Source organism: Barbus barbus (assembly GCF_936440315.1).
Source record: "Barbus barbus genome assembly, chromosome: 16".
Taxonomy (NCBI): Eukaryota; Metazoa; Chordata; class Actinopteri; order Cypriniformes; family Cyprinidae; genus Barbus; species Barbus barbus.
This window is the reverse complement of record NC_136744.1, coordinates 11,085,651-11,102,417: the sequence shown is the minus strand read 5'-3', so window position 1 is coordinate 11,102,417 and position 16,767 is coordinate 11,085,651. Positions and strand designations below refer to the sequence as shown.

At 39.4% G+C, this 16,767-nt stretch overlaps 1 protein-coding gene across 1 annotated transcript in view; it reads right to left on the bottom strand.

Annotated features, from left to right (window-relative positions):
* Nucleotides 1–16,767, bottom strand: part of LOC306882435 (GDNF family receptor alpha-4-like) — a 132,864-nt gene that overhangs the window by 2,120 nt on the left and 113,977 nt on the right. Inside the window, exons 2-7 of the mRNA XM_079437047.1 lie at nt 15,765–16,043; nt 15,404–15,484; nt 11,818–12,163; nt 9,509–9,618; nt 8,457–8,591; nt 633–814 (exon numbers count right to left, since the gene is read on the bottom strand). Coding sequence (XP_079293173.1) covers nt 633–814; nt 8,457–8,591; nt 9,509–9,618; nt 11,818–12,163; nt 15,404–15,484; nt 15,765–16,043 — 1,133 coding nt within the window. The remainder of the gene's footprint in view (nt 1–632; nt 815–8,456; nt 8,592–9,508; nt 9,619–11,817; nt 12,164–15,403; nt 15,485–15,764; nt 16,044–16,767) is intronic.

The following is a 16,767-nucleotide window of genomic DNA, read 5'->3' as shown; positions in this document are numbered from 1 at the left end:
CACTTAAAGTCCGATGTAAAATCTGGATCCTGATTGAAACCAATTGAGAAAACAACAAGCCAGTCTATAGGTCTTAAAAGGTCTTCTAGTCTGGTCCAGACTGTCTGACAAATCCCTTCTAAAATCACAAAACCAGACTGATGTGGGAAGCTTGTCCAGGCAGGGAAACAGACAACAGTCGTCATGTAGGCTGGTTTACACTGTTTCTTTCAGCAGGGAGTCTATAACACACATCTATGGCTTTGTTCTGACAGACATGAAAAGCATATCTGACTCCAATCCATTTAGCTGTTTGCACTCTGAACAGCAAAAAAAATAAAAAATCAAATTTTTACAAACCCAAACCATATCCATGTGATTTGAAATCCGATTAAAACAGTATACAATTTTTCAAAATGCGTTACTGTCTGGACAGTCAGAAAGGATTTTAAGTAATTTTTGCGACACAATATGTATGCAATGTCATACACAATGCAAATCTGTGTTCACTCACAAGAAAGCTCTGACGTGAATGAATAGGGAACATGAATGATCGGTTTTGCCCGGTTTGAAATCTAGCAGGAACACAGCGAGTAGGATTTTCAAAAAGTCCTAAAACGCATACTGGCACTCAGATGGATAAAGGCCTGTACCTGTGTGGGCATCTGTGGACGCAGGATGTTCTGCTCGGTCTCCATGCCAGAACCAATGGTGGTAGTGGTGGTCTCGGTGCTGGTAACTAAGATCTGGTTGTAAGTGTTTGTGTTGGAGCCTGGAGCTTGGTTGGTCGCAGATTTCAGGTCTGTGTCATTCCCGAAAGCCAGGATGGCGTTCTCTGTTTTAAAGGAGGGGAGAGAGTCAGATGAACACGTCTGGAAGGCAGTCATGCCTCAGTTGGCTTTCTCTTTCAGATGTGTCTCCCTTTCAAAATGGGTATGGATTTGGTCAACATGCTTTCTTACAATAACAACAACAAAACACACTCGGGGGAACCAGAGAGGACTGGCTTTTATTTATATATATATATATATATCCAGCATAAATGTTGACAGAACAGCATTCAGGATCAAACTCCATCATCCGATTCATGATCTAAATATAGTTTGTTTATATAGTAGAATATACATCCCTATATTACCAATCGGCTAATCCTGCCCTCCAGAAATATACAAAAAAAAACACTTGTATTTCTTAACGGCTTGGCATTCGTCCTTATTTCTTTGCCCATGTCTTCCATTTTCTTTCTTATCTTTTATTTTCGTTCAGGGTGTTTCTCTTGGGAAAGATTGGATGCATAAAATGGAGTGTGTGCTTGAGTGTGCCTCTGAGCGTGTGGGTTTGAAAGAAGTTTGATTACTTCTTGTACCTTGATGTTTTAAAGCAAATCTTACCTGTACTAAAACACCTGTGTATTCATTTTGAAATATTCTTTTACTTAAAATTACCTTCGATATTAAACTTAAATACAGATTTCCACTCACACCCCTCTTCATTTCCCCCCTTTTTATTGGCTATATAGGGTGTATTTGAGAATTAGATTAGATTAGATTTATGAATGGTGAACAGTGGCATGGTTACTAATTGCTTAATCTTTGTGATTTTACAGGGGTTATGGAGCTAGAGAGAGAAAGAGAGTGACTTCCACAGAATACTGTACTGTACGTATAAAAGTGCCTCTTTAATATCATTAGTACAGTGTCCTTGTAAAGCATCCCACAATCTGCCATAAATATTTATAATGGATATTGCTGCTCTGGACTATGAGCATTTATTTTAGCATTACTTATATACTATTATAGTATTTCTTAATATTTTGAATTACCTTTTTTTTATATTTTCAATTTAATTTTAGTTTTTACTTTAACTTAAAACTGCAGTCTGTAAGTTTTGCCTCTTTGTCGCCTTCTCTGTTTGAAACCTGCAATTGCAGTTATATGTGGAATTATCATCCTTACGTGGGTTGTGCACGGCTCGCATGGAGGAATTTAATGTTTTGAGGAGTATGTGTGGGCTGTCAGTCACTGCACCATGTGGAGACTGTACTTTGGAATCACAGATTCTACGTCTTGGAATATATGACCCAAATACGATTTTTTTATGGGCAAATATCATCTGAACAAGTAACATGTCTGCCACTTTTTTTCTGACCGAGGAAAAAAAAGCATTACAATACATCGTGCTACCAATGGCGATTTAAATCTAATGATCGCTCATATTACATAAAACTGTGCAAATTATTATTATTGTTATACTTCATTCTCAAATGTTAACAACATCAGCATTGCGTGACTACTTGTATTTAGTGTTTATTATTAGCATTATTAGCCGATCTCTTTACATATACAGACGTGACGGAATGATGCAAAGATGAATTTCGGCAAAATTTCCCACGGAAACCTACTGTACCAGTAATACTCAAATTACAACACATTATTACAAGCTTACCGTTGTGAATTGGACTAAGGTAAGGAGATAGTTTTGAACGCTGGCTAAAAAAGGCTTGTTGACTGTTTATCGACACCAGCAGAAAATATTTTTGCCTTTCTTGAGGTCCTAAAGTGTGATCTGAAAAGCTGATTATGCTGAAACCTTGATGCTAATTAGTTTTAATTAGCATGTTCTTGTTATTTCCTGCTTTTCTGTTGTCCATGTCTGGTAAATACTGTCCTACAGGCCTTTAAACTGGAAACTTCTTGAACATCAATTGAAACAGATGAATGTACTTTCATTTCAGATGTCCAGCACATATCACTGCTCTATAAACACAAAAGACTGTTTATCTACATCCTTCATGTATTCTGAAAGGCAGGGGCAGGTTTATAGAAAAGATCTGAGTTTAAGTTTACTGTAAAGAATATAATTTCTGTCAGTTAGCCTTCACCCCAGCCCACCTAAAGCCCTCATTATCCAACATTCATATCATAACAGACATAAAACATCATAATCAGGGGAGTGTTAGCAGTGGAGGAGTGTGAATGGTGTGAAGTTGATTAGTCTCTGAATGTTTAGCAAAACGCCATAAGTTGATGCTAATTGAAGCTGCCCACTCGTAGCATTGCTGAATTACTGCAGGGAAACAAATAGTGGCTACATTCACACAGGAGCAGAATACACTCTATATAGAGCCCTGTTCATACACCGTTCATGACAGCTGCATTTTATATCCACAGTGAATTCATTAAAGTATACAATTCAATTATGAGAATGAGTTTGGTTGATATGTGATGTATACACAGATCCACTAGTTGACAACCAGTCCTACGTCAACGCTAGCACTCTTAGAATGGCATTTAAAGGACTGGAACTGAAAGATGTGATATAAAATCTTGACATTTATTATAGCTCCATTCCATTCTTGTCCAATTTTGTAGATTTTTAAAAGTCATGTCTGTTTGTAAATGCAATGATCAATCTCAAACAATGAGTGTGTGGCCTATGTAGAGCTGCAGTGTCACTCTCTATCACAGCTAAAATGATATGTGTGGATGTTATAAGAGACTCAGAAATGGAGAAGCAAAGACAATGATTACAAAGAAATTTCATCAGTGATGCAGAACATTTGGTTCTGTCCATGGATGCTCAGTTTTGGACAGAATTTTTCTGAGCCAGTTATCTGCCATTAATGTCATGTGACTAATTTCTCAGAAAAAAAAAAAAAATTTTTTTACTACAATTTATTAATTATTAGAATACATGGATCGTGTTTTTTAAATAGATTTTTCCTTGCATGCCTTTTAAGAAACTATTCAATTACACAGTAAACATGATTAAATACTGCAGGCTGCTTCAGAAAAAAAAAAAAAAAAAAAAAAGAAAAAGGGGGAAGTCGTGGCCTAATGGTTAGAGAGTCGGACTCGTAATCGAAAGGTTGCGGGTTCGAGTCCCCGGCCGGCAGGAATTGTAGGTGGGGGGAGTGAATGTCCAGCGCTCTCTCCACCCTCAATACCACGACTGAGGTGCCCTTGAGCAAGGCACCGAACCCCCAACTGCTCCCCGGGCGCTGCAGCATGGCTGCCCACTGCTCCGGGTGTGTGTTCACGGTGTGTGTGTGTGTGTGTGTGTGTGGATTTGTTCACTACTCACTGCTGTGTGTGTGCACTTGGATGGGTTAAACGCAGAGCACCAATTTCGAGTATGGGTCACCATACTTGACAATACAAAAAAAAAAAAAGAATTTAAGTAAACGCAAACATGAGCACAAAACCCTTCTTAATGTTTTTGCCACTATGGTACTATGAATGTTTTCGTTACTTTCGCTTGAATCAATACATAAATTAATAAACATTGTTATTAGCATTTCACACACACACACACTTAGCAATTACTGCTTACTCACCACCCAGAGACAGGAAATGAGCCGTCACTCTTCCTTCACATTTCTCATCAAAACACTCATCACTCATTCTGGAACGCACTGAGGAAACTCTTGCGAAACATAAACTTCACGTGTTTACTACATTAGCGAATCACTGAATCACTTCCGTCTAATTCCAGTTCTGCTGGCTGTTGGCCCACTGACTTCAGTGCTTTTTTTTTCGCAGTCCTACTGAATGAAGAACTTCTTGTAATACTTCATGTTGGTCCCAGGGGTACGCTGATGATAGTTCAGTAACAGCTGAGGTGAGGACCAGCCTCAGTGGACTCACTCTCAAAAAGCTCTTTCAGCTGTTTCCCTCCATCCTGTGCTACTTCTGTCCTGTTTGCTACTCTCCGGCTGTCTCCGCTCCATTAGTTTTACTGCAGGGAACCAAATTACGCTCAATTACTAAGACACCAGAGGCTGTGCTTAGGCTTTAATCAGCACACATACACACCGACCCAGCACTCCGGACCGCCCCAAGACCCTCAGATAGAATAGGGAGGGATGGCTGAAACTGGACGTTGCAATTTTGTTAATGCCGGAAATACCCTTGAGGAGCAAGATCACACAAGCACTTCTGGATCAGAGCTGAAGCTAATCTCCGAGATCTCAGCGGTCGGATGCAGCACCACCCCAACGGATGTGTTTACATGGTGTGTTTGTTATTAGTGGCTCAGAGATGCAGCGGGCCGTGAGCAGAGCACACCGCTGAAGATATCCTGTGCTCCTGATGACTGTTAATGCCTCATTACCGACACGCATTGAAACTTCATAACGTTACATCAAGCGAGTTTTCTCTCAGCGCTGCTGAATGCACAATAATAGTGCTGACTGCGAAGTACTGGGCTGCAGATACGTCTCTCTGCTGACTCTTGTGTTGCATTACCTGGGTCTATTTTCTATCAATTGGAGTATATGAGTGTACAATGAATGTGGAGACAGTCCTTGCGACCATATGTGCATCCTTCTCCACACATGCAAAAGGAGAATGGGCTGTATTGATTATACACTAGGTTAACAAAACCCGGATGACGTCCTGAATCTGCTAGAATTCTGAAGCGAGGAAACAATGGACCCTTTGCTTTCCCGATGGAGGCCATGGGAGCTCACTAAATTAAAGGGGTCATATGATGCTATTTTAAGGATCATTATTTTGTGTATTTGGTGTAACACAATATGTTGACATGCTTTTAATGTTCAAATAACACATTATTTTTCAAATACTGTACATTATTGTAGTTCCTCTATGCCCCGCCTCTCTCAAACGCGTCGTTTTCTACAAAGCCCCTCCTTCAGACAAGCGCAGTCTTCTCTGATTGGCCAACTGACACAGTGTATTGTGATTGGCTGAACACCACAAGCGCGCATTGGAAATGTAAAGCCCCTTACCATATTCGCAAGCTTCAGCTTTCAAAGTAAATATAAACACTTTTAATAATGTCCTTAGTTTTACCATCAGTTAAAAGTTCGAGAGGGGAACAGAATTGCGTGACCGACACAGTGATGATACTCATATGTATTTGCAGTACACAAGCTGCAGTTAATACAGCTGACGACACTGATCTGACCCGCTGACGACACTGTGATCTGACCCGGTCTCTCTCTCTCTCTCTCTCTCTCTCTCTCTCTCTCTCTCTCTCTCTCTCTCTCTCTCTCTCTCTCTCTCTCTCTCTCTCTCTCTCTCTCTCTCTCTCTCTCTCTCTCTTTCTCTCTCTCTCTCTCTCTCTTTCTCTCTCTCTCTCTCTCTCTCTCTCTCTCTCTCTCTCTCTCTCTCACTCACACACACAAAGCATTACTCTAGTCTACACTGAGCAAAACTCTGCATTTGAACAGTAAATAGCAAATACTTAAACTAATAACAAAACATACTTACAGTCGCTGATTCAGAAGTGCCAGATTGTCATAGCAGAGTCGGAATTGACCCATTTTTTTTAGAAATAACCTTCTTGCACAGCCAGCCTTGTACTCTCATAGGTTCACAAAACTGTCATCCATAAAATGCGTTGCACAAATTCGAACATTCGGGTTGTGTTGTTCTGTTGTAAACAAATCTTAACCAATGATTTCTAATTGCAACTACTTCCGGAAGGCCAAATAAATTTTTCAGCATCTCCCTGTCATGGCTGCATCATCACTACTCTGGTTACTGAAACCATGCCTTCTTTCTTTGCGTGAACATTTGGGCGGCATTACGCAAATATTTGCACATCGTGACGTAGGGGGCGTGTTTGAATGAGGCGTTTTAGCCCGGTCTGGATCAGCCTTCTCTTTTAGATAGAATAAATCCTTTTGTGGGAGACTTTGAGCTTTGTAACTCTGCAGATCTTACACATGCACAAACAGCTGCATAACACACTAAAGAAAAGAAAAACAAGAAATTGCATCATATGAAAATTCTTTACTTTAAAATTCATGGAAATTGCTTTTATGGAATGTAGTTAAGTTGTTCCTCCATGAGTAAAAAAACCTAAGTCAGGACCTGTCCCAATACTCACATTTGCAGTCTACTTACAACATATTTTCTGCATTTGGTCCTAGTGTTTAAGTGGATGTGAAAGACGCAAGTGTTATGTAGAACTTCTGAATACCCAATGAGACACACTCACAGTGATGCAAGTGAAGTTTTGCAAAGCTTTTAAACATTTTGATTTTCAATACTTTGAACTTTAAAGGGGTCATATGATGCGATTTCAAGTTTTCCTTTCTCTTTGGAGTGTTACGAGCTGTTTGTGTATAGATCAGATCCCTGAAGTTGTCTACGCTATGATGTGGGAAGATTTACAAAACACCGCCCAAATGTTTGCGCAATGAAAGAAGGCGGAACTATTATTCTCGCTGTAATATTGTTGCTGCCGCCGGTGCCATGTCGTGGAGATGACTATTGACTATTCAAACGAGAGTTTTGATCAGTGTAGAGTAGTGCTTGTTGTTTGTCATTCCACCGATCACAAATACAGACATGGTAATGTTTACACGGCGCGATGTGTAAAAAGACAGTATAAGTCATTATAATCAGCAGTTATGTTCACACTGGATGCATCAAATGCCTCGTTTGTAATGAGCTTTATTGTTTTTGTGTCGTTGGGCCGGGATACGGCATCACTACATGGTAAGGGGCGTAACATTTCCGTCTCACGCTTGAGGTATTCGCCCAATCACAACGCACCGCATATCTGGCCAATCAGAGCACGCCTCGCTTCTCAGGACGATGAGCTTTTCATATGTTTCAGAAAGGCGGGGCATAGAGGAGCAACAATAATGTACAGGATGTGGAAAATAATGTGTTCTTTGAACCTTAAACCACATAAAAACATTGCATTGCACCAAATACACAAAATAATGTTATTTTTTAGCAACGTCATATGATCCCTTTAAATAAACATTTAAACTTCTGAAAAATAGACCCATGTTAAGTAATTAAAAGGCAAAATATACACACCATATAGTCTAGAAAATAAGTTGCACCTGACTATAAGTCACACTGGTGAATAAAACTACATTTATAATCCTTGTGTATTTTAGTTCCCCTAATGGTATTCAGAACAGAACAGCAATGACAAATATAAGTTTAAAACAAACATATATTATAGTGGCCTTCATTATAAACAACATTTATTATGAACACCAAGACTAAACATTTATTTTTTTTAATATTTAAAGCAAAACTGAAACTACCAGCATGTGGGATAGGTTCTTTTTTTAACAGGAAGAAGGTTCTTCAGATTATTAAAATGTTCTGCACTATGGCAAAAAAAATGGTCTTTTAAAAACTGTTTATTGAATGGTTCTTCTATGGCAAACCTGGGACAGCCTGCGTACTGTAATTGTGAGTTTTGGGACATGCCCAGTATTGTTTTCACAGTTATTGTTAGTGTGTCATGGGTTAAAGAACATATAGGTCAAAGGACAATGCCAAGGTTTTGGATGTGTGGGAACGATGTGTGGAAATGCTACTTCACAAGCTACTTCTGCCAAGAAGTGATTAAACAGGCTATATGCCACTGCATGTGGTTTCTGTGCCTCCCTCTCATTTTACCCTGTGAGCACAAAAGGGAATCTCCAGCAATGATGGTAATATTTATTTGTGATATAGGATAGGGGAGAGGTTTTTACTCACTCAAGCAGTTGTTGTCATGGAAATGGCTGAGGAAGTGGTTGCACTGATCTCTGAAATTCCCGCTAGCCGCACAAGAGCACCAAGGTCCCACATTGGATGTGGAGTTGTCTAGGTAATTCGGAGTGATAATGCTACCTACAGGGAGAAAGTGAGACCGAAATAACACAAAACAGAACATCAGTTGCAAAACAGAAAGCCAAATGCTGTGCAAGTCTACCAGTATCAAATAAATGCAGCATCCATCTGTCATATCAAAGTCATGTATTATGGAAAATAATTATTTTTTTAGATAAAAGACAATTTGGCACAAATAGGGTACAAAATACAGCTTAAATTATTTCAATGCTTTTTTTCAACATATGGTCAGTCAAAATTAGTTGCAAAATTAGAAATTTAGCAATTCTGTCTTTTCCATTTTGCTTTTGGACGACTTCGCAAAATTTCCCTAAGCACTTCCCCTCGGGGGAATCCCAGATGCCATTTTGAAGTGCATTCTACTTTGTCAAGTGAATTGATCAAATTTATATGGACAGACCCTTGATCCCTCAATTTCAAGAGGGAGTGAGTCAACTTGTATGTATGCTTCAGGCAGCTCCATATACCACAATGCAACGCAATTGTGATGCGTGCAATTTATCCCCACCCCTCACAACTCTAATGTATGATATATATGAATTATTTTCCAGGAGCAGAACTGGACACTCATAACTTAGTTGACATAGCTTAGATGTTTTGGATCCCATTGACTGTAGTTGTATGAACAAAAACATTTGAAACATTCTTCAAAATATCTTCTTTTGTGTTCCGCAGAAGTCATACATGTTTGTACTGAGGATTGTAATTGTAGTATATGCATCAGTGCATTGTTTATAAGGTTTAATAAACCCCCGAAGAGCTTATGTGTGTCACGGTGGTCTTCTCTTCTTAGAATTTCACTTGTCGGTGGATAAGATTGTAATGCCAAGCTTGATAAGATTGCAATGCCCATAATTTGAATCTACCTGACTGGTGTATGTGATAACCCAGGGTGGACTACGTTGCAGAGTTCTCACCTATCAGGCCGGTGTACGCAACAAGGCAGGCTCCGTAATTTTCTTGCTGGCAGCCGCTGGCAGTAAGCTCGGAGGGTTGGCAGTCGTGCTGGAACTGAGCCCAGCGAGACCTGAGGGAACCACAACAGCACATCCATCAGCCAGCCAGTCAGCAAACCCTCAGAAACACGCATTCCCACAAACTACATAATCTGTTCTGTTTTGTCCTCTCCTGTTCTGTTTAGAAAGCTTTACACCAACACTCTGCACTCCATTCTCAGTCATTTTCTCTCTTTTTCAATCCCCCTACATATAATCTGCACAGTTCTGATCCATTCGTTTTGCTAATCAGAGACATAACTGCAATTCAGAATTTTGGAGAACTGCCAGATACTCAGCCGCCGGAATCTCAGCCGACAGCGACCATTTACATGCAGGTCATATTCTGCCAGTCCTCTGGTGACCAATCAATCATTTAACCAGGTCAGTCTCAGAGGAATTACCTACATTCCCCGCTGATTTCTTATGCTAACTGGCTGTTGTGGCCGTAAGCGATCTTCTCTTGTGTAATGTGTTGTGTCAGCAGAGTGTTCGCTTGGCGTGTGAAGGCGTGATGGTTGATCGATGGCAAAGACCGATAAAGGCCTTTGTGTTGTGAAGTGAAAAGAGGGAGGCTCAAATATGACCACTCAAACTCAGCTCTACTGAGAGCCTTGCAGGGTGACTGCAGCTGTCAGACTCGTGTGTTTGTTGGATTTACGGTTTTCTGTTTGTCTGTAGTGAACAGATAAAGTAACGGAGTGTAAAATCCTCCTCTCCTTTTATTACGCTTATGATGTACAGTCTTCTATCTATACTGTATAACCTTGATTTTGGGCATTATTGCGTTTTAAAAGCTGTTGACAGCAATTCATTATGCATTACATTCTCAGAAATGCCACAAGGGATGCTGTAGCATAAATTGTCATCTTCTATGGCCAGTTTTCATATATACTACAATTCAAAAGTTTTGGGGGTCAGTAAGTTTTCATACTTTTCAAGAATTTCTTCAAGAAATTCATACTTTTATTCAGCAAAAATGCATTTAAATATTTCAAATTAATTTAAAAAGATTTTTCCTTATAAATATTAAGCAGAACAACTCTTACATTGGTTTTCAACAGTTTTCACCTTTGATAAGACAAGTTTCTTGAAAACCTAATCTGAATGATTTCTGAAGGATCGTGTGACTCTGAAGACTAAAGAAATGTCTTCTGAAAACTCAGCTTTGTCGTCACAGAAATAAATAATATATTTAAAAATATATATTTTTTAAACAATATTTTCATCAAATAAATGCAGCTTTGTTGAGCATAAAATACTTTTTCATGAATATTAATAAAATCTTACTGAGCCCAACATGAATGGTGTCAACCAGTTTTTTTTTTTTTAGCAAGCCTTATTTTGCGAGTTAAAGTCATCGTTTGGTAGCCAGCTATACGAAAAACTAAATATTGAGTTTAATGTTACCAACATTTCAATGAAAAACTAACATTCCTTTGAGTAGCGTTGTTTGTTAACGGTACAGCAATGCAAGAGTGTGCATTAAGTATGTTTAAAAGGACAGCACACCCGTAATACATTAGCAAAGATTACTGGAATAAAGTATGTTTTTGGTTTCAATTGCTCTCAACAATATTAGCTTCTTTGCTGCCCCCAGCAGCTTTGGAGCACCCTTATTACATCTATGGGATGTTATGGAAAGACTAGTGTGTAAAGGTTGGGGACCGAGAACTGGTTCTTATTTGGAATGGTTCCACTTAAAAACAAAAATACTGCAATTTAGTGGCATTGCTATAGAATAATTGTTTAATTGGAGTATATTAAAAGTATTGGTATCACTTTATCTTAAGGTGTTCTTGTTGCACGTTACATGTACTTATTATATTAACAATAAATTACGCATAATTACATGCAAGTAACCCTAAACCAAACCCTAATTCTTATCCTAACCATATATTAAGTACTGTACATGTAATTAATATTACTCCGTACTTAAAAGTATATTTACACTGTAACAAGTACACCTTAAAATAGTGTACCCAAAGTATTTTTGTGTAATAAAATAACACTTTTTAAGTTACTGATATGACCATAGTGTTTATCATGTGAATTTACATCGTTTTAACACGTCTCACGTATATTCATTTCTTCAGGTTTAAAACTTTTTTTTGAATGGGACAAAATGACTTTGTGCACCTTTATATATTACTCCCTACAGAGCACAGAGCACTCTTCTTCAAAAGAGCTTGATTGTATTTATAGCAGTCATTTTCACACACAATACCCACTTGCACACATAGTCGGCTTCACAAACTCGAAGTTGTGCCAAGCAATTGGGTTTTTCCCTTTCTTCATAAGAGCACGCAGGCACAATGGTCTGGCGCCGTCGCTCTGCACAAGCCGTGTCGGAGCACGGACAGAAGAGCAGCTCGTGCGTGTAGTCTGGCGGCACGCGGTCGAAGAACTTTCTCAGTGCTTTGCTGCAGCGTGCTCGGTTGCAGGGCCCGGTTCGCGCCGATGGGGCAATGCACGCCGACACGTACTCTGTGCGTAGTTTCTGACACGTCTCATCCACATTACAGGCCTTAGCAGCATCCAAACAACGGTTCACTGTTGTCATGCCCACCTCAGACTCTGAAAGGAAGGAGAGAGAGAAGCAGGCTTGTGATTCCTGGGTATAAAGAGATTAGCATGTTAGTTACACTTGCCTACTTGGAGTACAAACAGAAAGGTAGTTGGAGTGGCTACAGTCGCTGTCCAGTGCTGAAACAGAAGCCTGTACTCAAGATAACACAGAATACCAAACCACAACTGCAAAATGTGGCATTACTTACAATCCAACATAACATTCTTTGAACCCGAACCCAAAACATTGCAATGCACCAACACCTCTTCTGTCCCAACCTTCTTTTTCATTTCCTATAAGCATCAATGGGGCATAAGCAAATTGTTCTTCCTTCCTTACTTTCTGTGCTTCCTTCCTTACATTCTTTTTTCTATTTCTCTCCATTTCTTTACTTGGTATCCTTCCATTCCTCCTCCTGTGCTTCTTTCTTTCCTCTACTGCTTCTTATGTTGCATCTGCTCTTTGCTGCCTTTCTTATTTTGTTTCACTTTGTTCCTTTCTTTACCTGTCTTTTTTACTTTCTTCGTTTCTTTGCTTACTACTTTACCTTACTATATTTTCCCGTTATCCATTCCCTAAAACTAGTCATCAATGGGACATAAGCAGATTGTCCTCCTTTCGCTCGCTCGCTTGCTTTTCTTTACTTCCTCCTTTCTTTTCCCCTTCTATTCCATTTCCTAAACTTAACTGTCAATGGGGTATGAAATCATACAAATTGTACTAATTAGCCACGAATGTCAAATGCAAAATAGTTACAAATCGCCATAAGAGTATAAAATGCACTTACAAAAGGCTTCGAATTTAATAACTAACGTCGTCAATTTTGTCTCAGGCTCTGTGAATTTTCAGAACAGCCTTGTCCAACTGTCAGAGCAGCATGAGTTTTGGAGGTGTGCTCTGGCTCATTGTTCTAATGAGGGTTGAGGTTCATACAGAATGTCTCTTTCTCACATGTCCTAATGAAGGTTTGAGTTGGTGTGCTCTAAGAGGGTGTGAGTCTGGGTGGCCTGTGTGTGCTGCTAATGAATAGAGCATGAGTGAGAATGAAAGTTGAATGAGTCTGGACTCGATCACAGAGCAGGTCCCAGCTGAGACTGGCTGCTGCTGCTGCTTCATTTTTCATATCAGACTAATGTGGGCCGCAGAGAGCCTGCCAGCATTACACTGCCATACAGCTCGCTTTATCTCTCTCTTTTTCTTCCCCCATGAGCCGTGGACTTTTTTAACCACTGCCCTCTTCATTGTCATCTTTTTCTTCTTCTTCACCTATCTTTTAACATGCCCTATTTATCTTTTCTAGCCATCCATCCATTCTTTGCTTCATTTCTTCAGTTAGTTTCCTTTCTTGTTTCTTTCTCTACTTTCTTTCCTGTCATTTTATTTTTCATTCCTTCACTTCCTTTGCTTGCTTGCTTCCTTTTCCACCCCTCATTTCTTCTTTCCCTTCTATATTTTCACCTCTTTTAATTACATAATTCCGTCCCTCATCCTTCTTCCCTTTCTTCCATCCTTCATTGGCTTGTTCACTTTTTCTTCCCTCTTTTCTTGCTTCTTTCTATCCTTAATTTCTTACTTTACTTTCTATTGTTTCCTTCCTTCCTTTTTTCCACTAATTTCTTTTATCCTTATTTATTTCCCGCCATCAGCCCTCGAATCATGCTTTGTTGTTTCCTTCCTTCTGCTTCCCTCCCACCTTCCTTCCTTCACTTGTGTCCTCACTTTCTTCCTTTTTTCAGTTTCCTTCCTTTTTGTAAACGCTTGTTTCCTTTCATGTTCTTCCTTCCTTTCGTCTTTCCTTCTTTTCCACTTCATTTACATTCTTCTGTCCCTCCTTCCATGATTGTTCCTCTTCATTTAGTTATTTTTCTTTGCTGTCTTTCTGTTGTTTGTTAGTTTTTTCATTCTTTGCTCCCTTTCATTCTTATTTAAAATATTTCATTCTTTCATATTCAAGGGATTCTGCTCAGATTCCATTTGGGCGAGATCACCTTGTCATCCATCATTAAGGGGTTTTGCGAGCTTGTGATCAATACTGAGCCAATATTCTGGACCCTGGTGCTCATTATATTGCTGTATACACAGATTCTAGATGCAAGAATATCAGATTTTGTTTGGACCAATAAAACTATTACAGGCCTTACACTTCACACATACACTCACGAATATATATCTACAGTAAAATACTAGTAAAATACGTACATTGAAAGCTTCATGCCACATGAATGAGAATGTAAGGCAGGTAAACAAATACAAAGTTAAAAATAAAGAGCAAAAGTTCCTGTTTGGATAAGTGGGCCTTTTAATTTGAGTCTGTAATACTGGCAGAAAAGCCTGTTTCAAGGTCATTATAATGTTAAGAATATATTTAATTTTTCTAATTTTTCCAGTTTCTTTGTCTTTTTACTATTATTATTTCTATGTGTCTATCTCTCCTCCCTCCCCTTTCTAATTTCCACACTTCTGTTTGATCTTTGTTGTCTCTTCCGAGCCAGCTTGTTAAATGCTCAGTGTTTGAGAGTTGAGAGCAGCCATCATTAAAAGTCACGCATGAATGACCGACTTTCATTACTTTGAGGAAATCGTTCTCTGTCCTATCCCCAAGAGTTTAAATGTTATTTTATGTGTGTGTGCTTGGACTCAAGTGTGTATATGAGTGTGTGTGCGCACAAGAGAGATGATGAGTAAATGGATCATTATGTGCTGCCCTCTGGGTCTATAAAATTCAGCTCATGCCTTAAGCACCCCATAAACTGAGGCTGACAAACTGACAGTTTTAGTCGTGTGGCACCTCCAAAAATAAGTTTCTAAACTTGGTACGGTGCTATTTTGAGTGAACGTAATGAGATGGGAGAGAGATGAGAAAGCGATGAGTGAAAAGCCTTGATTAGAAAATGAAATTCTGAGATAAATCATCCGACCGTTTAGTCTTTGTTAGGTCCATCTGAGAGTCTTTGGCCCACATCGAAATATTTGTTCTGCTCCTGACAGGTCCCTAACGCATGCCTCATTTTGTAGGAAATGCAGTTTATCATCAATGGTGACGATGAACGCCAACTATGTTATATCCAAATACATTAAACAAAGCGCTCATGTTTTGCTGTTGTAAGCTATTAAGCTCTGCCCTATTAATAACTCTTCACTGCTAATGCTTGGCATAGAAGTGACAAAACACATGGTGATCATTTCCAAATATCAATTCCAACACCACAGCACATAATCGGCATAGTGTGTCTGTGAAAATCACTGACCTGCAGCGATGGAGGCCAGGCGAACATAATTAAAGCCCCGCTCGACAGGCTCATAGGGGTAATTCTCCACCAAGATCAGCCCTGTAAACACACACACAAACAAGGTTTTTTCGTGGCTATGGTAACAGAATATTTTGTGTCAGTGAATTAATGAGTGTGTCACAGGTAAAAGTTCAGTTTGAAGTAATGCTTCTATAATACTAAACTGTTTAGCATATTAAAACGCAGCGTCTAATTAGCATCAATTGAAGTGGTTTCCGGGGACCGCGTGGGTGTGGGTATTACAACTTGTAATTGCATCATTGTGCGAGCGAGTGCTTTGTGTGTCACAAAGAAAAAATATGAATATAGATTTGCTCACCGTGCAGCACGGACTGCTTGAGGCTCCAGTAGATGCTAAGACAGTTCTTCTCTCTCTTCATACCCCTTTTGCACTGGCATCGGTGCAGAGGGCTAGACAGCAGGGCCGTCACAGCGTTCTCGCAGTGGTTGCGCGCCCCCGGACCCAGCTTCACACTTCCACCGCCTGCGACACACTGCCGCAGCGTTCTCAAGCGCGGGCTGCACGCCTCGTCGCTGGAGCACGAATCCCCTGCAGTCAGACAGTCCCACCGACCCCCAGACACCAGCCGCGGCACCCCTGCACAGAACACACAGATCTGTCAGGAACACTTTACAGTAAGGTCCCATTAGTTAGCATTATAGTTTAAATTTACATTTATATTTAGTCATTTAGCTGACACTTTTATCCAAAGCAAAGCAAATGAGGACATTGGAAGCAATCAAAATCAACAAAAGAGCAATGATATGCAAGTGCTATAAGAAGTCTCAATTAGCTTAATGCAGTATACATAGCAAGGTTTTTTTTTTTGGTTACATCTTTATTTCGATTGTCCACTTTAGACATTCTACCAACTATAAGTAACTTTTAATTCTCCCGGTGCTCCCTATGGCCGGCCCGCCCCTGCTGCTAGTTGACATGTAGTTGCAAAGTTACTTACTGTTAGTAGAATGTCTAAAGTGGACTATCGAAATAAAGTGTTACTGATATTTTGAAGAATGTTGGTAACCAAACAATTGATGGTAGGCGTTCACTTCGATAGTATAGAAAAGAAATACTGAAAGTCAATGGCTACTATCAACTGGTTGGTTATCAGCATTCTTCAAAATATGTGTTAAACATAATTCAAGTAAATAATGACAGAATTTTCATTTTTAGATGAACTATCCCTTTAACTGACATTATTACACAATGCTTTTAAATGCTTGATTCTAATTGGTCAGCATGTCATTCCCCGATAATGACATTATAAAATGGTAAGATTGTAAATCAGTTTCAAGTTTCAACTTAAATCAATATTTCA